A 20984-nucleotide genomic window follows, 5' to 3' on the forward strand; every position below is an offset into this window, starting at 1 on the left:
ACATGAAACTCAAACTCAAGTTAATTAATCTAAAAATTTCTGTAAACCATCTCAACTGTTTATTTTTTTTAAAAAAAGGAGTTATTTATTTATTCATTTATTTATTTGAAGGTACAGTTACAGAGAGACAAGGAGAAACAGAGAGAGAAATCTTCAATCCACTGGTTCACTCCCCAAATGACTAGCCGCTGCTGGACCAATCTGAAACCAGGAGCCAGGAGCTTCTTCCAGGTCTCCTAAGTGGGTGCAGGGTCCAAGCACTTGGGCCATCTTCCACTGCTTTTTCAGGCAAATTAGCAGGAGGTGGATCAGGAGTAGCAAGACTCAAACTGGCACCTCTATGGGATGCTGGCACTGCAGACAGCAGCTTAACCTGCTACACCACAGCACTGGCCCCAACTGCTTACTTCTTATAATTATTCTGATACTAAAGTTCTTTGTGCATCTGGAAGTCATGCTATGTCATGCACAGAGAAAAAGAAAATAACACAATAACAGCTAACATTATTGGGCATGGGACTAAATCCTTTACAAATGTTTATCTACTTGTATAATTTATAGATAGAGATATAGATATATGTTACCATGCAGAGTTGCAAGGAAACTGAATTTTGTCACAGAGTATTAATGGTTAATATTAATAATTAACTAAAATTACCCCCTATGACATTTAAGCCTCTTGTGACAAAGAGGAAACAGAACTTGAGTAATGAACTGCAACAGAGAATGCCTCCAACTCACTCTCATCAGTGCCTTTTGCCATCAAATGAGCTAGGGTGAGTCAAACGTCTCCAGTTTCAGTGCTGACACAGACACTCATTGAAACAACACACAGGACTGCTCCTACAACACAGGGGACACACCGCAGCTAGGAGTACCTTGATAGAAATCCTCCTCCTCTTCTTCATGCTGATAGCTCTTTTCTTGGATGGGGTTTTTCCTGTAATTCCGCCCCTCAATTCTTACAAGTTGTGGGCGCAGAACTTCCATGACACCTTCTCCAAATTCTGGTCAAGTCCTGAAAAACAAAGTTATCACCTGACCTCTTTAGAGTCAAAACCAAAACCTAAGCTCTACCACGGGGCTGCCGCAGGCCTGGCGTCAGGTCACAGCACGTGCCGAGCACAGGACGCTCTGTTGTCCACTGGACCCCCCCCCTGTGAGCTCCGTGAGGTCAACTGTTGCAATTGCCGCAGTACTTCATTCCTCACTCACTCTAGACAGCAAAGTAACCTGCCCACTATTTATCGGCCCCTCCTCCGGGACTTTCAGAGAGATACCTCTTTATTACTTTAACCGAAAGGGACTAAAACCCAACCTTCTGTGTTTCTCCAACCATGTGCAGTGTCTCAGCCTTTCAATACAGCACAAGAATTAAGACAATGAGGGATATTTGGTGGGCTCACTGGTCCACGGGGACAAAAAAAGCCTTCGATGCTTTCAAGGGTGCTGGAAATCAAAACCCAACAACAGATCCAGCTGCCTGTCAAAGTACAGTTCAAACATGACCTCCGTGGGTCAAAGCCAACATAGGCTGAGGGCAGGAATCCAGCGTCCACAGACCGCAACAACCCGCCCATCACTCACTGAGGTGCAAGCTTCTGGTCATGGCGTCATCGACCAGTAACTTGGGAAGCAAAGGTTCCTGCCGGGCTAGCTGTGGGGAAGTTCAACCAGTGCTCCCTCCACATACAGCCTGGACAGCCTTGAAGCCCAAAACGCCTCAGAGTTCCAAAGACAACAGATCAGTTCTTACCCAACACACTAACGCTCGCCCCAACCCTCTGCAAGCCACTGTGGCCGCTGCGGAGTTCACAGATAGTTCCTACAAGGGAAAACTACACGGATGGTGAATCTACTTGTCGGATGACGCCGGCCTCTGGAGCCCTACTCCCCTGGAACGTCTCCAAGAAAACAGCTCTCCCCAAAAATAGACTCGAATGTCAAGGTCGGGCCCTCAGAGAGCCGCAAACTGGGACTCAACCTTTTTCCTACGCGGACCCGATGGGCGACAGCTCTGAAGGAAGAGCCATAACCCACGTAAGACCCTGCTTCGTGACGGCTTGGGAAGGAAGAGGAAAGAGTAGCTTTCTCCGGTGTGGTGGGAGAAGCTGGTCCCCTAAATCACAAAAGCGAGCAAAAACACGAGAATGCCAAAGCGAGGTTAAAGGCCTGGCCGACGCGGGTAAACCGAGGCAGACCCGGAAGCGAACGACCCGGAAGTCGTGGCCGGGAGCGCGCTCTCCGCGCCTCGCCTCCCGCCTCCGCCGGGGCCACGCCCACCGTGGCGCAGGCGCGCGCCCGCCGCCACTCGCGCCCCCTGAGCGGGCGCGAGCACGCCGCCGACTTCGCCGTTGTGAGCGCGACCGCCCTGGCTGGCCCTGGGGGCGGGGCTGTGGGGGAAAGTGCCAAAGCCGCTGAGGTAAGTGGCGCACAGCCCCAGGATCTTCGGGGGCTTGCTCGACCTCCAGAATCCTACCTGCAGGGACTAGGGAAATGGAGAAGGTGGCAGGAGACGTAAGAGGCTGCCGCAGCGGGTGTGTCTAGGGAAATTTCTTCAGGCCGCGCCGGACTGACTGCGCATGCGGGCCGAGCGTGGCGCCTGCGCAGTGGGACGGCGCTGATGGCGTCGCTGCCTGGGAACAGACCCGAGTGGGGAGAGTGGCTGTGGAGTTGGGAGCCGCGGGCCTTCTGGCCCCTCCCACCTGCCCAGCCCGCCCCAGGGTTAGCCGCAGCAGCTGTGCGATTTCGATTGTAATCCGGCTGCTGAAGCGGAACGCCAGGGGAACCGTCGTTTGCTGATGGTAATTCGCCCCTGCACTGGGCGTCTGTGTTTGATGAGGTTTTTTGGAAAGCAGAGACCCCTTTTAAGAGAATGGCCATATGTCAGGAGAGCAGTGTATGAGTGCGAGGGCATGCCTGTCTACCTAAAGGTCAGTGGTTAATCATCAGTGCGGACGCAGCCATGCCGGGTCCCCGAAAACATGACTGCTCTCCTCGACTGTCTGTGTGGCAGTAGCCCCGACTTCCCCGCCAGGGCCAAGCACCAGGATGCTTCATGGTCAGTGAGTAGCCGACAGAACCTTGCTGAGCACCTGCGTGGGTCCAGCAGCCCAGTGAGAGCTCCGTGTGAATAGATGTGCCCAGTGAGGGGATGAAGCACGTGACGCCAAGCTCCGCCGTCCCCTGCGGAAGCTGTGCTAAGCCGCTGTGTCCTGACGTTCGTTCATCCGGGGAACCCTGTGGTCCGGGTTCCGTGCTAGGCCTGGAGGTAGCAAAGCCAGTCGCTTACCCCGCTTTGCAGGCTCACAGGATTCTGCCTGAGATGAGGAACGTTGGAGTGAAAGGGCAGTGTGTGATGGAGGGCACCGTGCCCCCTGAGCACAGCCGCTCTCCGCCAGGAGCTAGCTGTCTCTGTGTGGGGGGAACCCACGTGTTGACGCCTACGTATGGAAGACAGATCTGCAAAAGAAAACAAGGCCCAGGAGAAAATGTCCGTTAACGATTTTGAGTAGCTTAAGTTGCAGTCAGCATTTACTAAGCCTGTAACTTGCAGTTGCTTTGTGTGTGTTAACTAATTTAATCTTCACATGCCTCTATGAGGTAGGTTCTGTTAATATGCCCATATTACAGACATCGAGGAACAGAAAGGTTAAGTGATTTGTCCGGTCATGTGGCAAAGGAGTGGCAAAACCAGGACTTGCACCCAGGCAGGGAGGCTTCAGTGTCTGAATTCTATACCACCGTGCTGTTTTGCCCTGCAGTACACAGCATGTGACACAGGACATGCCAGCAAGCCATTTCCTCAAAAATGTTATGGCAGATAAGCCAAAACAGTCCCTGTGCCTCAGGTTTGTCATCTCTAAGTGAACACACTAGATTAGAGGAACCCCAAGAAATCAGATTCCATTCATTCAGCAAACATTCACTTAAATTAGCAGCTACTTACTGTAAGTCAGCATTTATGCTTAGTTCAGATGCCTGCCCTCAGAAGTTAGAATCTAGGATTTATTGTTAATTTCTCCTTTATTCTCATTTACCACTTGCTGATAGCATTTAAAATTTAAATCTTTAGGGCTAGAAATTACTTGGTTGTTTATTTCCACCTCAGCAGAAAACTGCTCATTTAAAGCTAGCTTTGTGCTAATGCTGTGCTCCTGCTTTTCAGACCCGGCTGTTGTGTGTGTAGGATGATAGTACTGAGAATCTGCAAGCATGTGAGATGAACAGGACCTCCTTGGATTTTATTCAGTTTAGAGACCACACCATGGTTACCTTTTCAGGTTGTCCTCGCTCAGTCAGTTGCCTGGGTGCTCTGCTGAGGAACTGATCTCAAAATTCAAAACGCGCAGCTGAATAGAGCACTCCACAGGGTGTAAGAGCAAGCTTAGAGTTCCAGATCTGGCAAAATAAAGTGGGGTCTCTCTGAGCGGATGGGGAATAAAGACTAGGCTACTCTCTATAAGGTGGCTGGGAATCTAACCTGGCCCCATACTGCTTAAGTTCTTTGTAAAGAGCATTCAAAAACTTATCAAGCTCTATTTTGACCCAGTGTGTCCCAAAGAAATGGATATGAACCTCACTAGAAAAGTTATTGCCTGTATAAATATGAATACAATTTAAAAATCTATCAGAGCTCAGAGAAAAAAGGGAAGTTAATCTAATAGCGAGATTGAAAATGTCATTAACCAATTTGCATTTTTAATAGGCTGGCAATCTAATTACAGCATTTCCTTACTGTTCCCATATCCTACTTCAGTATTAATCAGTGTAACTTATAGATGTACGGTGACATCAGAAGCAAAGCTTTGCTTCTCTTACAGCCTTAAATCACCATCGCAAAACCAGGAAACAGAACAGCCAGTATTTCAGACATAGTGCATCATTTTTCTGACTAGGAAACTATATATGATATATATATATATATAAAACGCATATATATATATATAATGCATAGCATTCCCTCATTTTTTTCTACTTCTTTAAAAAACAAGTTTAAACTTCCTATTACAAATATATTCATTTTACCTGCAAAAACACTTAATGAAAAATATTCAGCTAAAATGTTCTCTGATCATTACAGAGGGCAATTCATTTTAAAAATCCTTTTAAACATTTTTTTAAATGTGACTAAAATTTACATAACACAAAATTAACCATTTATCATCTTAAAGGGCACAATTCAGTGTCAACTGATTTTGTAATTTAAGTACAATTGCAGTAGCCAATACAGAAACCACTAGCCACATGTAGCTATTTAAATTTTAATTAACATCCAATACAATTTTAAATACAGTTCTTCAGTACATGAGGCTGTGACTGCTGTATTAGGCAGTGTAGAAATAGAACATTAGAGCGTTTAACATCACAGCAGAACCTTCCATGAGACCGCATGGTACTAGACCATTTTTCTACTAAGTATACCCTTCAGAATCTTTCGTTAGGGCCACACAAGCTTTATCCTAGTAAACAGAGTGTGCCTGTTTTGAACTTTTGTAAAAAGTCATGTCTTCAGTGTAGATTTTCTCATTTACATTTGAATTTTTGATATGACAGGGACTAAACACAAGCAGCTGCTGTATTCCAGCAGGTCAGGATTTCCAACATCATTCCTGAGCTGTTTTGTTCCAGTTTTGGGATGCCACCAAGTGATAAGTTTCGGTACTACATTTGGGTGGAAAGGTTAAAAAAAATTTAATGAAAGGGCCAATACGTATTTCCTAACCAATTTTCCCTTCCTTGGGAACAGAACACAGTGTTACTCTGAGATTTTATGTGGAAAATTCTAGAAGTGAATTTCTTGGTGTGGTTTGGTCAGAGTGTATCCAAGACAAACTGTCCTATGGAGGATGGTGGTTTAATTTCCACAGTCAGATCTGTGCTTGGCCCTGCCACGGCTCCCCTCCATAACTCGTAAATCACCCTCAGGCAGTCTCAAGTGACACACAGTTTGCTGGTCACAGGAAGTAGTGTTTTCAGTAGACAGACTTCTTAAACATGCTTTGGCTTCAAAACCAAAAGACTGTGGGAGTTGAAAAGGTAGAAGACAGGGGAACCAGTTCCGTACAAAACTGTATGTTGGCCCTTGCGGTGGGGTGAAGTGTTGTTGATTGCGCTTCCATACACTTGCCAGTTGCTGTTTTTCTTGTCTGTAGTGAAGTGAGCCTTCGCCTGGAGAGGAAATGGCTGCGTCGTCGTCCTCCTCCTCGGCTGGTGGGGTCAGTGGAAGTTCTGTCACTGGATCTGGCTTCAGTGTCTCAGACCTCGCCCCACCACGGAAAGCCCTCTTCACCTACCCCAAAGGAGCTGGAGAGATGTTAGAAGGTGATCTCATGCTGCTTTTTGCTGAATAATTTGCCTTAGACCTGCAGTGAATATTAATTGTAAAGAAGCTATTAAATGGATTCGAGATCAGTTTGTCCTGATTTCAGCTCTACATTTCATCTCTTGTCCCCATCTCAAAATAGTATCTTTAAAAACAAATCTTGCTCCATAGTCACAATTTAGGAGCTGAAAAAAAAAAAGACTTTGGAAATCAAGGAGGTCATCCAGGGTTATTTAGGTCCAGAAAAGTTGTTATTTGACCACATTAAAGGAAGTCGGCACTAGAACCAGCAATTCTTTAACTTCCTTCTCCAGTTTGCCTTATCTTTGCACCCATCTACCTCTTCATGGTGGGAGGTTCATGGTATTTTTTCCTACTATAATTAATCTACAGAAAGAGCATCCCATCAGAGAGGGTCTAAGAGAAAATAATAACTATTACCCTGCTCTTTAACAAGGAGATGACTCTTCTGGCCCCCTGCAGGCCCCAGAGCCAAGTGTATATGCAGTCTTCCACCATCCTGTTGAGCACACGGTTGTAAACTGGCTGGCCAAGATCCAGCGTGGGCTGTAAGCACAAAGCCATGTTGGTAGCTGCAGTTCATGAGATTCATGTCATTATTAGGAGCTTGACTAATAGCATCAAAAATCACTTGAAGAGCTTTTTTTAAAATACACATTTATAGACAGGCTTTTGGCCTAGAGGTTAATATTGCTACCTGCATCCCATATCAGAGTACCTGGGTTCAAGGCTCAGCTTCACTCCCAGTTCCACCTTTCTGCTATGGTATACTTTGAAGGTAGCACATAATAGCATAAGTAATTGGGTTGCCACCACTCGTGGAGGAGAGCTAGATTGAGTTCCCAGCTCTCAGCTTCAGCCCCTTTCCAGTACTGGCCATTGTGGTCATTTAGGGAGTGAACCAGTGAATGCGAGTGCTCTCGCTTGCTCTCTCAAATCAAAAATAATAATAATAGTAACATATTTCTGGGCCTTGTGTATAGATTCTTAGCATAGCACAGGAATCCTCATTTTTGACCAGTGTCCAGGACCCTCTCATAAGGATAGTCTTCTCATTTTTTTTTTTTTTAAGTATTATTTATTTGGAAGGCAGCATTACAGAGAGAGGGAGAGAGAGAGAGACAGATCCAGATCTTGCATCCACTGGTTCACTGCCCAGGTGGCCACAACTGCTGGAACAGGGCCATGGCGAATCCAGGAGCCTGGAGTTCCATCGAGGTCTGTCGTGTGTGGCAGGGGCCCAAGCACATGGGCTATCTTTCACTGGCTTCCCAGACACATTAGCATGGGGCTGGATCAGAAGTGGAGCAGCCAGGACTCCAATCAGTGCTCATATGGGATGCCAGCATCACAGGCAGCTGCTTCAACTGTTGTGCCACAGTGCCAGCCCCTTATCATATTCTGAAAAACATTGACAAAGAACATCTGGACACTGGTTAGAATCCCGGCTGCTCCACTTCTGATCCAGCTCGGACTGGCACAGTCCTGGCTGTTGGGGCCATTTGGGGAGCGAGCCAATGGATGCAAAATCTGTCTCTGTCCATCTCTCCCTCTCTCTAACATTGCCTTCCAAATAAATAAATACATTTTTAAAAAAAATCTACTTAATGCTAGTTTTGAAACTTATTTATATGTTGACCTTTTTGCCTGAAATACTACAAATTTACATAAATATATAATTTATTTATGTATGTATTTATTTGAGAGGTAGAGTTAAAGACAGTGAGAGGGAGAGAAAGACAGAAAGGTCTTCCATCTGTTGGTTTACTCCCCAGTTGGCCACAACAGCTGGAGCTGCGCCAATCTGAAGCTAGGAGCCAGGAGCTTCTTCCCGGTCTCTTATGTGGGTGCAGGGGCCCAAGGACTTGGGCTACCTTCTGCTGCTTTCCCAGGCCACAACAGAGAGCTGGACTGGAAAAGGAGCAGCTGGGACAGAATCTGGCGCTCCAACCGGGACTAGAACCCAGGGTGCTGGTTCTGCAGGCGAAGGATTAGCCAAGTGAGCCACGGTGCCAGCCTTCATCAGTAACTTAAAGCTACTTATACTTAAAGACAGACTATGGAAAATAATGCAGAGATGGCAACCCCTGAACTCTCCTAAGTCAAACCAAGAATATTAAATCGGGGAAAGGCATTTGGCCTAGCAGGGAAGACAGTGGTCAGGATGCCTGTTTCCTATACTGGAATGCCTGGCTTGAGTCCTGGCCCCACCCACGATCCCAGCATCCTGCTGACGTGCACCCTGGGAGGCAGCAGTGCTGGCACAAGCCATTGAGTCCTGCCGCTCTCACAGGATTGAGTTCCCAGCTACCAGCTTTTGCCTGACCGCTCAGCTCTGGCCAGTGTGGGCATCTGGGGAATGAACTGACAGATGGGATCTCGCTTGTCTGTTTCTCCCCTCCCCTGTCTCCCCCTCTCCCCCTCTGCCTTCTAAGTAAAAGTAAACAAGTGAAATTTTTTAAAAATTGAAATTGAAAGTAGCCCTTCCTCAGTATCTAAGTTCTAGGACACCACCACCCTGGATACTAGACTCCATGGATGCTCATGTCATTTATATAAAATGTCATAGTATTGGCATATAGCCTCTACATCCTCCCACATAGTACTCCTAAACATGAGGCAGCGGGACCAGCATTGAGCATAGCAGACGTGGAGCCGCTGCCTGTGACACCAGCGTCCCATGTGGGCGCTGGCTGGAGACCTGTCTGCTCCACTTCCAATCCAGCTCCCTGCTGATGTACCTGGGAAAGCAAAGGAAGAAGGCATCCCAAGTGCTTGGGCCCCTGCACCCACATTGGAGACCTGGATTAAGCTCCTGGCTCCTGGCTTCAGCCTGGCCCAGCCTTGGTCGTTGCAACCATTTGGGAAGTGAACCAGCAGATGGAAGAACACATTCCTCTCTCTCTCTTCTGTGTCTCTCCCTCTCTTAATGTAACTCTGACTTTCAGATGAATGAATAAATGGTAAAAAAGAAAAAACACTCTCCTTGAAGAATGTCTATCCCAAAAATTATAATTTCATTTCTTTCTTCCCTTTTATCTTTGCATCAATTTGGACATAATATTGTAAGAAAGGCCATTTGGTTGTTAATATAAGCCATTTGGATGTAATGTCCATAGTTTTTCTTATTGATTACCTTGACTTCTGAACTAAATTTTACCTTGTGTGAAACTCAACGTAAGGCCAGAACGGGTTCGTCCTATCTCCTTGTCACTTAATACCCAGCTTACCCATCCACCCATGATTGACGGGTGAGTGCCTGACACCCAGTAGTGCGGGCATGAACTGCTACCTGGTCAAGAAGGCAGCTCTGTCCACTTGTTTCAGAATCTTTCCAACAAGATACATGCCCCAAATGGGTTGTGGCCTTTTTAAAAAGTTTGGTTTTCCCACATGAACTATGTATCTTTGGGGATATATTCTGCTGTGCCAGCTCTTGCCTGACAAGGAATAACATGAACTAACTTATGTTTCCAGATGCTGTGGTTACCAAGTTAGCTGCCGTCTTGTTGGCAGTACTTGGCACCAGTACAGTGCTAAGTTCTGAACTTGCACCATACTCTGATCGTCATACAAATTGCAGTGTTTTGGTTCAGTTGGAAAATCAAGGTTACAATTTGCGTTTTCAGAATGAAATTTCCCAGCAGTGTTTTGTGATGGTCACCATGATGTAATTTGATATATTAAAACATCAACAACTTTTCCTTCAGCTTTGTCTTTTCATAATGAAAATTATTTGGGCTTTTGGTGTACCTTTGTGTTTTCATAGCACAAGGGCCAAGTCCCCTGGTGTGTCAGCTGCCAATGTTTGCCTGACACGCAGGATAGAACGTTAAGAAACTGTCCCTTTGGGAAGGGGAGATGTTGACAGGACGTGAAACTGAGGTTACTTGTTTTTTGTTTTTTTAAACACTATTTTTAAACTCTTAAGCAAGTAAAAGGACTATTTTAATATTGTAGGTATAGAAGAAGTAGCTATTACAACAGAGCAGTGTTAGTTTTAAATGTTTGTTAACACTGAAAACCAGACCCTGACTGTAGAAGTAGGGGGAAGAATAGACAGATGGACTGGGTTAATGAGAAGCTGTGAGATCCTAACCGCAGATGACACCTTGTCCTCTTTGGTCGTAGATGGCTCTGAGAGATTTCTCTGCGAGTCCGTTTTCAGCTATCAAGTGGCATCCACACTTAAACAGGTGAAACATGGTAAGCACGGGGTGTTGTGGACCTGGAGAACACGTTTGCTGGGGGAGGGGCGCTCTGAAAGGTCAGCGTCCTGTGAGAGAAACCTGCCCACCACTCCCAGCCCCAGCGAGGCTATTTAAGTGGACTTCCTAGGTTAAACAGCATTGTCAAGTCTACATTCAGACATGAGGTCCACATTGAGACTCCTTGTAGGAGTCGGAGATGCTCTCCAGGGCAGTCACCACTTCCTGCTCCGGGTCCCATTTTCCTGTCCTTTCTGGAACTCCCTTCACTGTTGCCCTCCTTGCCTTCCAGAGTCTGTGTTGTGCCTGAAGGTCTGTGGGGATGCTGATCCTGGTGGTGCTGTTCCCCCAGCAGGCCAGCTCTCCCTTCAAAGTATTCTGTGGGGGAAGCTGCGGCTGCCTCTACCGCTAGCCACGATTGTAGTCTACAGATCACGAGGGCACAGAGAATGAATGCTTACAAAACCTGACAGTGTGATCATTTCATTTCAAAATGATTTTAACAGTATGAGAAACTTTTTAGGCTTAAAAAAAAAAAATCAAGGAAAGAAAGAACAGAGCACAGAGTTGTCATTTCTAAAGAAACCTGGTCAGCCGGTGCCACGGCTCACTAGGCTAATCCTCCGCCTGCGGTGCCAGCACCCCGGGTTCTAGTCCTGGTTGGGGTGCCAGGTTCTAGTCCTGGTTGCTCCTCTTCCAGTCCTGCTCTCTGCTGTGGCCTGGAAGGCAGTGGAGGATGGCCCAAGTGCTTGGGCCCCTGCACCCACATGGGAGACCAGGAGGAAGCACCTGGCTCCTGGCTTCGGATCGGCACAGTGCGCTGGCTGTAGCGGCCATTTGGGGGTGAACCAACGGAAGGAAGACCTTTCTGTCTCTCTCTCTCACTGTCTAACTCTGCCTGTCAAAAAAAAAAAAAAAAAGAAAAGAAAAGAAAAAAGAAACCTGGTCGCTGAGGCCGCTGTGATGTGATGGAAGGTGGGGGTGTCAGGAGCCTGGGAGCTGTGATGACTTAACAGCTACAGGAGAAAAAAAATCAATGCCTACTATACTGAGAATGTTCAGAGGGGTAAATGCTTACTGTGGTCTGGAAGGTTTCACCTTTGTTATAGTTAAAAAGAGAACGTGAATGGAAAATGATTGGGAATATCTTTATGGGTTGTTGGGTTTTTTTAATACTAAATCATCTGACCAGCATAGGATAAGATCCCATTAGTAAGTTACTAAGGGGAAAAAAATCCACCTAGAAATTATTTTTGAACCAGTCGTGTCGGTGGTTGGTGCCAGTCTCATGGGAAATGCACTGGTGTCTTACATTACCTCCTTGCCTCCTCACAGATCAGCAGGTTGCTCGGATGGAAAAACTCGCTGGTTTGGTAGAAGAGCTGGAGGCCGATGAGTGGCGGTTCAAACCCATTGAGCAGCTGCTGGGGTTCACGCCCTCTTCAGGTTAATGTCGTCTGCATGGTCACCTCTGGTGTGCAGCAGGTGCAGAGCCAGCGAGGAAGTTTCTTCCAGCCTCCGTAGCCACACAGGGACTCGCAGCTGCATTGCTGAATTGTTAACTCATTATCCATACTTGGTTTCTCTGTGTCTGTCCACAGGCAACAAATACTTAAATGTGTGATCTTGCAGGGAAAATGTTTGTTTATTTGTTTTAGAAAGTATTGAGAGATGAAGACAATCGGTTTCAGAGAACCAGGAGGTTTGGGTTTAAGATAGATTTATAAAATTTTCACAAGCCACGTGGGACACATGCCAGAAATGGCCAACTGAATGGTGTGTATGCTGTCACTGATGCAGTGCTTGGAAGTCTTCCCCAGTCCAGTCCATGGTCAGGAGCTGTCGGTGTGCAGCGCTTCTGACCTAAAACAGTTCCTTTGCAGATGAATGTGTTTTCAACTCAGGACTTGTCCAAATGAGGAATTTTTAAGTGTTCATTTTTTCTCCTATTTTTAGACATCTAATTCTATAGATTCTAACTTTTTCTAACCTCTTCTAGACATGCCAGTTGCTGGCTAAAGGAATTGCTTTTTGAATGTTGCAGGACTTAGAAAAATAAACCAGTGAGCAAAATCCTTTTAACACAGAAATTCTGAGTTTATCACATTGGGAGACTCAAAAATTCTGTAGCAAATAAATCCTTTGAAAGAACTCCAAATTGGTGTCTTTATCCTTTCAAAGTCTTAGGGATTTGGACCAGGGAAAAGAGGTCAAATTACTTTTTACAAGAAGGAAATTTAAAAACCATTTCTCCCAACGAAGTGGTAGATTTGCTTTACTTCAGAGTAACTTGTCTTTACGGAGGTATGAGAATTTACTGACATCAGTAGGTTTTTAGACCATGATGGGGAAGCCTGGGAGGCTCAGCCATACTCTTTGCTCGCCCATGTGGGACCCCAGGGTCCACACTGCACAGTTCAGAGATTCATATAGGGTCAGGCATCGAGTGCAGCAGTGAAGACACCACTGGGGATGCCCGCACTGCAGTGCCTGGGTTCCAGTCCTCGCTCCACTTCACATTCCAGCTTCCTGCTAATGGCGCCCTGGGAGGCAGCAGACCGTTGGATCCTTAACATCTGCATGGGGCACCCGGATTGAGTTCCCAGCTCTTGGCTTCGTCTGGCCCAGCCCGGGCTGGTGCAGATATCTGGGGGAGGGAACCAGTGTTTGGGAGATCCATTCTCTCTCTCTTACATATATATGTGCGTGTGTCTGTGTGTCTTTCAAATAAATAAAAACTAAAGATAATCACTTGTTATATCATACACAGATTTTGCCTTAGACTACATATTTGCCTTTCTCCTCCTTTATAACTTGGATCCAATCTGCTTAGAGTTGCTTAATTATAAGTAAATATAATCCCAGTGGCAGCTGGCCTTAATCTCAGGGGTTCAAAATGTTTTACATGTACTACCTGACAGGGAGGTGGCGACCTCATTCCATCAGTAGGGAGGCTGAACCCAAGGAAGTTAAAGACTCATAGCTCAAGCAGAACTTAAGTAGATCACAGTTGCTTGATAATTCCACCTGCTATTTCTTATCTCTAAAGCAGATCAGAGCACAAGAAGTACCAGGCCACAGACTCACCTCTTCCATGTTAATATGTCTCATAACCAACAAGGTCTAGGTTTGAAAGCAGTTGAGTTCTTTACTTTTTAGCAACAAAACATCTTGACAATTACAAGGGAAAAATTCAACTTCAATAAACCGTTAAGTAGGATTTTCAGGGACCAGCATCCAGCTCAGTGGATTGCCGAGGCTTGTGATGCTCGCGAGGGAGGGAAAGAGTGGTGCCACGGTGGGTGAATGGGCGGCCAGCAGGCGGCCGAGGGAGCCCCATCTTCTGGCATCTGTCTTCTCTGTGAGAGAGGAGGCACTGCAGTGAGGGGCAGGAGAGGACGGGGACAGTGGGTCAGGAACAGTTGGAGGGGTACAACTGCCAGGCACATGTAAGGACGCGCTGCAGGTAAGAGTCTGTGCAGCGGCACCCATCTTTGGGGAGGCACACCAGCAGCTGCTGGCAGTAGCAGTGGAAAAAATGAATAGTGGTGGTTAAGGTTTTGCATGGCAAGGGCAAGGGGGTGAGCAAACTGCTGGTGTGGGCTTCAGAGGGAAGGAAGTGAGAACAAGACAAGGCTGTCAGCGAGGAGCAAGCATCGGGCCTCCTGTAGCTGGCAGAATGGAGAGAGATAAAGCACCATGGCTCCCTGACCTGGCTGGGCCTCAGAACCGAGCTGAAAAAATGCAGCCTCCCGGCCTCACGCCTGGAGTCCACAAAGATCTAGGGGGAGGGAGGGCGTCACATGTGACGTGACTTTGATGTTCAATTTGGAAGCCATTTGGACCAGTGGGGGAATTAAACAGGTAAACAGACATGAGGGCTACAAGGGCACTTTAAAAAGCTCATGGTGGGGCTGGCACTAGGGCATAGCAGGTAAAGCTGCTGCCTGCAATGTCAGCATCCTATATGGGTGCTGGTTCGAGTCCTGGCTACTCCATTTATGATCCAGCTCTGTTATGGCCTGGGAAAGCAGTAGAAGATGGCCCAAGTCCTTGGGCCCCTGCACCCACGTGGAAGACCCAGAAGAAGCTCCTGGCTCCTGGCTTCGGATCAGCCCAGCTCCAGCCATTGCATTCATTTGGGGAGTGAACCAGTGGATAGAAGATTTTCTCTCTCTCTCTCTCTCTCTCTCTCTCTCTCTCTCTTTCTCTATCTGTTGCTCTGCCTCTCAAGTGAATAAATAAATCTTAAAAAAAAAAAAAAAATTCCCAGCTTCAGCCTGACCCAGCCCCAGCTGTTGTGGGCAGAGTGAATCAGCAGATGGGAGCTGTCTCTTCTTCTCTGCCTTTCAAGTTTTCTTTAAGAGCATTTCTCTGGATTAGCCAGGGGCCCTAAGGAAGAAGCCCGGAATCTGGAGTCTGACAGTGCACCACTCAGCAGGCAAGGCTCCTGCAGACACTGAAGGGTTACACGTGGCTGGGGCGGCTGGCGCATGAGCCCAGCCCAGACCACTAGGTGCTGTTCACTGATCGGTCCTTAGTTACTTACTTTTAGGGAAAGGCACAGGTCCTGAGCACAGAGGGAATTACTGAAGCAGCCTCCCTCCTGGGCTCTGAGCCAAAGCCCAGGAGAAGAGGCAGCCTGGAGAGGGAGGCTCCAAGTGGGTGGACCTCCGCGGCTCCCGCTCCTTGCTCCCTTGGGCAGCTCCCACACCCTCCCCTCCCTCCTCGTGCTCAGAAACCTCCAGGCACAGAGTGGAGAGACCACATAAACCTGGACATTTCACTTGTTTGGCAAACTGAGAGGTCATGTTTGGGAGCTGTTCGAGTCACACAGCGCCCTCTTTCTGCAGTCTCCCGAATACAGTCAATCTAGAATATTCTACCAAGTTGACGCAACCTAGCTCGCAGAACCGACACACCGCGCCTGGGGGACGAGCCAGGCCTCTGCCAGCCCAGACCAGCGTCACTGCCCTGAGAGGACTTGGGCGCAGGGACCCTGCTTCGGCTCTCAAGGCTGTGAATGCTGATAACAAACAGGAAAATCACCCCCTGGAGAGCAGCCTGCCTCCAAGACAGAGCCCGAAGCATGCAGGAGCCACACGGAAGGCAGGAGACCTTCCCCAGCGCCCCACTCAGCTGAAAGGCTGTGAGGGGAGGTGCCAAGGAGGAAGGCCGTGCCTTGGGGTCCGAAAGCCTAAGCCCTCCAGCACTGAGGCCACGCCCAACCCCTTGCCCTGCCCACATGGGGTCCTCATTAGGCACATTGAAGGCAGGGCTCTGCAGCTCCACAAGACCCTGGGGAGCAGCGCGTCCTACTGCAAGCAGGAACCCCTCGCCCAAGGACAGAAAACCCATCTGAACTTCTGAGCTTCTGCCCTGTCTTGTTCTAGCCTGGCTGGCCCTGTGGCCAAAAAGAGCTTTCCATTACAAAGAGGAAGGCTGCTGGAAGGGGCCAGCTGAGTACTCTCAGATAAAAGCTGGGGCAGGTGTTTGGTGCAGTGGTTAAGCTGCCACGTGGGACACCCAGAGGGCCTGGGTTCAAGTCCTGTCTCCCCTTAACGATGACAGCTTCCTAATGTGTACCCCGGGAGGCAGCAAAAGATGACCCAAGTATTTGGGTCCCTGCCACCCACGCTGGAAACCGGGACTGAGTTCCAGGCTTCTGCCTTTGGCCTGGCCCAGCCCTAGCTGTTGCAGGCCTCTGGGGAGTGAACCAGACAGTAGAAGATAACGTGTATCTCTCTCTCTCCCTCTCTCGCTCTCTCTCTCTCTCCCTCCCTCCCTTTCAAATAAAATGAAAATAAATTAACAAAAATTAATGAGAAGGCGCCGAGGGGCAGGGGCAGGTGTTCAGTGTTGAAGGCAGGAGCGCTCAGAAGCCACGCCCAGCATTTTAGCACACGGAGTCTCGGGTGGGGTCCAAGTGGCGCTGGGCACTGGCCGCCCTGGCAGCATTCAGTGCGGTTAGCACAGAGTGCGGAGCTGCTATCTGTGGGGCACTTGGCCAGGCACTTCCCACATATGAAGTCATCAACTCTCGGGGAAGGGGTGACAGAAAGGCCATGTGGGGGAGGAAGGCACTGAGGCATGGGGAGGATGGTAGGAGAGCCCCTGAGTGCCTGAGCCTCCCAGAGGACTCGGCCATACCAGGACGGGGTGGGGGTGGGGGGCTTCCGCAGCACACGCTCTCACAGCTCTGCAGGCCGGGAGGCCAAGACTGCGGCTGGGCAGGCCTGGCTCCGAGGCTACGAGCGGAGGATCTGCTCCCAGCCTCCCTCCTCGGCTTGTGGATGGCCGTCTCTTCCCAAGGCCTCTGCACGCACTCTCCCCTCTCACATCTTGGTCCAAATCTCCCCTTTCGTTAGGACTCCGGTCCCCTTGATTAGGGTCTACCCTAGCAGCTCATTTTAATTTGATGACCTGTGCAGGGTGGGCGGGTGTTGTGGTACAGGTCAAGGCACTGCTTCGGATGCCTGCATCCCACGTGGGAGTGCCAAGATCGAGTCCCACCTCCACTTCCAGTGCAGCTTCCTGCTACCCCACATCCTAGAAGCAGCAGGTGTTGGCTCAAGTAGTTGAGTCTCTGCTACCCATTTGGGAGACCAGGACTGAGTTCCCAAGTTATGCCCTAGCCCAGCCCCTGCTGTTTACAAAGATTTGGGGAAAATGTATGAGAGGTCAGTCTCTCTCTCATTCCAGCTCTCTCTGCCTTTAAAATAAATACATTAAAAAAAAGTGGAGGGAAAGAATGGTGTTGGGTCAGAGCAGGTTGGACCTCTGCCTGCAGTGCCGGCATCCCATATGAGTGCCCTTCAAGTCCTGACTGCTCCACTTCTGATCCAGCTCCCTGCTAATGTGCCAGTAGCAGAAAATGGCCAGAGTGCTTGGGCCTCTGCCACTCATGTAGGTGACCCAAATAGACCTCCAGGCTCCTGACTTTGACCTGGCCCAGCCCTGGCCATTGCAGCCATCTAGGGAATGAACCAGCGGATGGAAGCTCTTGTGCTCGCTCGCTCTCTCTCCCTTTCTCTCTGTAACTCAGCCTTTCAAATAAATAAATCTTTATAAAAATTTGTTTTAGGGGCCAGCGTTGTAGCATAGCAGGTAAAGCTACCACCTATGATGCTGGAATCCCACCTGGGTGCTGGTGCCTGTCCTGGTTGCTCCACTTCCAATCCAGCACCCTGCTAACAACCCAGGAAAAGCAGCAGAAGATGGCCCAGCTGCTTGAGCCCCTGCACTCATGTGGAGTCCCAGATGAAGCTCCTGGCTCCTGGCTTCTTCCTGGCTCAGCCCTGGCTATTGTGGCCACTTAGGAAGTGAGCCAGCAGATGGAAGATCTCTCCCTCCGTCTCTCTGTCTCTGTCTCTCTCTCTCTCTCTCTCTCTCTCTTTCTTTCTCTATAACTCTGACTTTCAAATGAATATCTTAAAAATAATAACATTTTTAAAAATTGTTTAAAAAAAAAAACACTCATCTCCAAAGAAGGTTGCATTGTGAGATAGCAGGATTAAGACTTGGGGCAGTCACAGGTACCGCGTCAACAGCCCTGTCTAGCCCAACATTCTCCTTTACTAAATGAGGTACTTGAAGCTCTGAGCGGGGAAGCGCCTTGCCCCGAGTCACATAGCAAACTGAGAAGCCTATGGCATGGACCAGAGCCCTGTACAGAGCCCCCAGGAGCAGCAGCAGCACTTGGAAGCCTCTTCCCCAGGGAGGCCACCCCTGCACTGGAATCTCTCTACAGGCCTGGCCTGAGGACACACAGAGACGCCCTCGGCACCAGCACTCCGGAGAAGTCTCCAGCATGCAGCCTGCCAGCACCAAGGCTGGCCAGCCCTGGCCGGGCACACCTCCCCAGCAGCCAGAAACACAGTTGCTCACAGGGAGCTCTGCCCTGGCCTGCGGGCCCCAGCAGCACAGTGACCCCCAGGCTTGAGCTGAGATTGTGCAGGGCTTCCTCTGGGCCTCCCTCTCCAGGGCTGGCCAGGAGGCAGGTGGTCTCCACTCTGCAATCTGCTGTGAGAACTCTCTAAGAAGCAGCTTTTGAAAGTCATGCAGGGCCCGACGCTATGGTTCTCTGCTTATGGCCTGGGGAAGCAGTGGAGGATGCCCAAGGGCTTGGGCCCGTGCACCTGCGTGGGAGACCCGGAGGAAGCTCCTGTCTCCTGGCTTCAGCTCAGCTCAGCTCCGGCCATTGCAGCCATTTGGGGAGTGAACCAACAGGTGGAAGATCTCTCTCTCTCTCTGTCTTTCCCTCTCTCTGTCTGCTGTAATCTGCCCTCAAATAAATAAATGAAATATTTTTTAAAAATTCTCAGGCAACTCTCAGGAGTGCCATAGGCTTAGGAGCCTTGCTCGCATGGCTTCAAAAGCAAGGAGGCAACAATTTGAGACTGAAGGTAGCACAGAAGTGTGGGTGACACCAAACCACAGGCTGAGCTGATAGGCAGAGGGAAGGAAGTGAAAAGTTCACCTTGTCCTTCCCTGTAACCGACAGCTGCTGGGTTTGCAGAGGTTTGCTTTTTTTTTTTTTTTTTTTTTTTTTTTCATTCAATAAAAATAGCTTGGTGGGACAACATGTTATAGCATTCGTGGAAATAAAAACTAGGAACCACATCATAGGATGTTCTGCTCCAAACTTGGCCCTGGCTCCCCGGGCGGCTGCCAGTCCCTTCTGCTGTGTGCAGGGCCGGCTCCCAGGTGGGCTCTGGCCCTCGCGGAGGAAGGCTGCCTCCTGCATCAGCTGTTTCCCTTGCATCGGAGCCAAGACCCCGGCTGAGACTACAAACACAGCCCTCTCTGCCGTGAAAAGTTTCCATCCCAAAGGGTCAATTCAGGAAGCCAAGGTTAAGGGCAGACGGGTCTTAGTTGAAAAATGGTGAAACCAGCGGAGGCCTTGGGCTTCCTGCGCTGATTGCTCTCCTGGGGCCGGGGGGACCAGCCCAGCCGGGCCGGGTGGGGCAGCTCTGCAGGTTACAGGATGTGAAAGTGGGGACTGAGGTTAGGAAAAAGAATAAAAGGCTGAGAGCAGAACACACCCAGCGGAGGCCATGTGCACTTCTCCTCTTCTGGGCTTCCTGTGGGTACACTGAGAACATTGTGTTCTGGCTGTGAACTTCGCGGCACAGCGGGCTCCACAGTGGCTCCTGGGTCCTAGTGCTGCCCCTCGCCCAGCCCCAGCCAGGGCTTGCCTGCACCTGTGTGAGGCCATTTCCACTGTGTGCCCCCTGCCGGGTGAGGCCCCCCAGTGAGCACTTGGATTCTGACCCAGTCTGCCTTGCCCCAGTGTCTTCGATGTGCTTGGCGCGGTCACGCAGTAGCATCTCCCAGGCCCCAGGACACTGGGAAGAAACCAGGGCCCTCGCTGACTAAAGGTTACTGGATGCAGATCTCCTGTCACTGTTTCTCTCTGGACTGGCTGGAGAAGAGGCACTCAGAGAGAGCTCTCCAAAGAGCTCAAAGTTCCAGCAGGTGACCCAGAGCAGTTCAGAGAAGGCTGAGGCTACGCCTGCGCGCCAGGAGCCTGGAGATCGTGCCCTCGGCTCGAGCTCTGTCACTCTGCAGCCATGCCAGCACCGGATGCTCCACAGCATCCTGGAACCCCATGGCCCACACTGGGCCTCAGCCCAAGTTGCCAAGAACCAATGGACCAGCAGAGAGGGAGAGGGGGACAACCTAGGAGGGCATGGAGGCTGTCTTAACCATGTGGTGTTGCTATAACAAAAAACCTAAAGCTCAGTACTCCATAAAAAGGCTGACCTGGTGCAAAATCCTGGTGGATACAGGTGCCACTCCTGGGCGAGGGCCCCTGGCTATGTCACTGCATGGCACAAAACTGAGAAGGGAACCCCTGCTGCGGGGTGGTCCCTCCCTCTCAGGACAGCACAGGGTGAAGTCCCCAGTCCTACTTCTCACTATGTCCCCATCTTAAGGGGTAGGCCATCTCAGCAGTACTACACCAGGAACCAAGCTTACAGGACATGGACAGGGTTTGTTTTTTTTTTTTTTTTTTTTTTTTTTTTTTTTTTTTTTTTAAGGATGTATTTATTTGAAATCAGTGACACAGAGAGAGATCTTTCATCTGCTGGTTCACTCCCAAATGACTGGGAGCTTGGAACTCCATCTGGGTCTCTCATGTGGGTGGCACGGGTCCAAGTATTTGGCCCATCTCCCGCTGCTTTCCCAGGCACATTAACAAGGAGCTGGGTTGGAAGCAGAGCAGTGGGGAATCAAACAGGACCTCTGATATGGGATGGCAGCCCTGCAGGCATCACTGTTCCCGCCCAGCGAGGCTAAACTATGGTCAAACCATAGCAAAGGCTCTCTAGCCCAAAGAGATGTTTGCAATTTTTAAAATGAATTCTGGATTGGGGCCAGTGCTGTGGGACAGCATGTTAAGCCACCGCCTGTGACACCAGCATCCC

General features: G+C 49.2%; 2 protein-coding genes across 7 annotated transcripts in view; one reads left to right on the top strand and one right to left on the bottom strand.

Moving 5' to 3' along the window:
• ASCC1 (activating signal cointegrator 1 complex subunit 1) overlaps window positions 1-2589 on the bottom strand; it is a 103803-nt gene extending 101214 nt beyond the window's left edge. For 2 of the 4 annotated variants that reach the window (XM_062215348.1, XM_062215351.1), the window contains exons 1-2: window positions 2480-2589; window positions 879-1018 (exon numbers count right to left, since the gene is read on the bottom strand). In XM_062215348.1, coding sequence (XP_062071332.1) covers window positions 879-990 — 112 coding nt within the window. In that variant the 5' untranslated portion in view covers window positions 991-1018; window positions 2480-2589. Of the gene's footprint in view, window positions 1-878; window positions 1019-1756; window positions 2218-2479 lie in introns of those variants that run through there. The other 2 variants (XM_062215350.1, XM_062215349.1) reach the window with 2 other exon arrangements.
• ANAPC16 (anaphase promoting complex subunit 16) lies at window positions 2313-12705 on the top strand. 3 transcript variants are annotated; one of them, XM_062215352.1, is made up of 4 exons: window positions 2313-2422; window positions 6156-6324; window positions 10478-10552; window positions 11890-12705. In XM_062215352.1, the coding sequence occupies exons 2-4, from the start codon at window positions 6183-6185 to the stop codon at window positions 12003-12005; spliced, it is 333 nt and encodes a 110-aa protein (XP_062071336.1). In that variant the 5' UTR covers window positions 2313-2422; window positions 6156-6182; the 3' UTR covers window positions 12006-12705. The 3 variants fall into 3 exon arrangements, with proteins under 3 accessions (XP_062071336.1, XP_062071339.1, XP_062071337.1); XM_062215355.1 differs by lacking the exon at window positions 2313-2422 and adding an exon at window positions 2654-2804; XM_062215353.1 differs by lacking the exon at window positions 2313-2422 and adding an exon at window positions 2816-3271.
• Window positions 12706-20984: the final 8279 nt, after the last annotated feature.

The sequence above is a fragment of the Lepus europaeus genome, chromosome 17, assembly GCF_033115175.1.
Source record: "Lepus europaeus isolate LE1 chromosome 17, mLepTim1.pri, whole genome shotgun sequence".
In the NCBI taxonomy this organism is placed as follows: Eukaryota; Metazoa; Chordata; class Mammalia; order Lagomorpha; family Leporidae; genus Lepus; species Lepus europaeus.

What these genes read in the sequence shown, in the direction of transcription:
- ANAPC16 (XM_062215352.1), top strand. Translation starts at nt 6,183, where the DNA reads ATGGCTGCGTCGTCGTCCTCCTCCTCGGCTGGTGGGGTCAGTGGAAGT. An exon ending in AGCTGGAGAGATGTTAGAAG is followed by an intron (nt 6,325 to 10,477) that starts GTGATCTCATGC and finishes CTTTGGTCGTAG; the next exon opens with ATGGCTCTGAGAGATTTCTC. An exon ending in ACTTAAACAGGTGAAACATG is followed by an intron (nt 10,553 to 11,889) that starts GTAAGCACGGGG and finishes GCCTCCTCACAG; the next exon opens with ATCAGCAGGTTGCTCGGATG.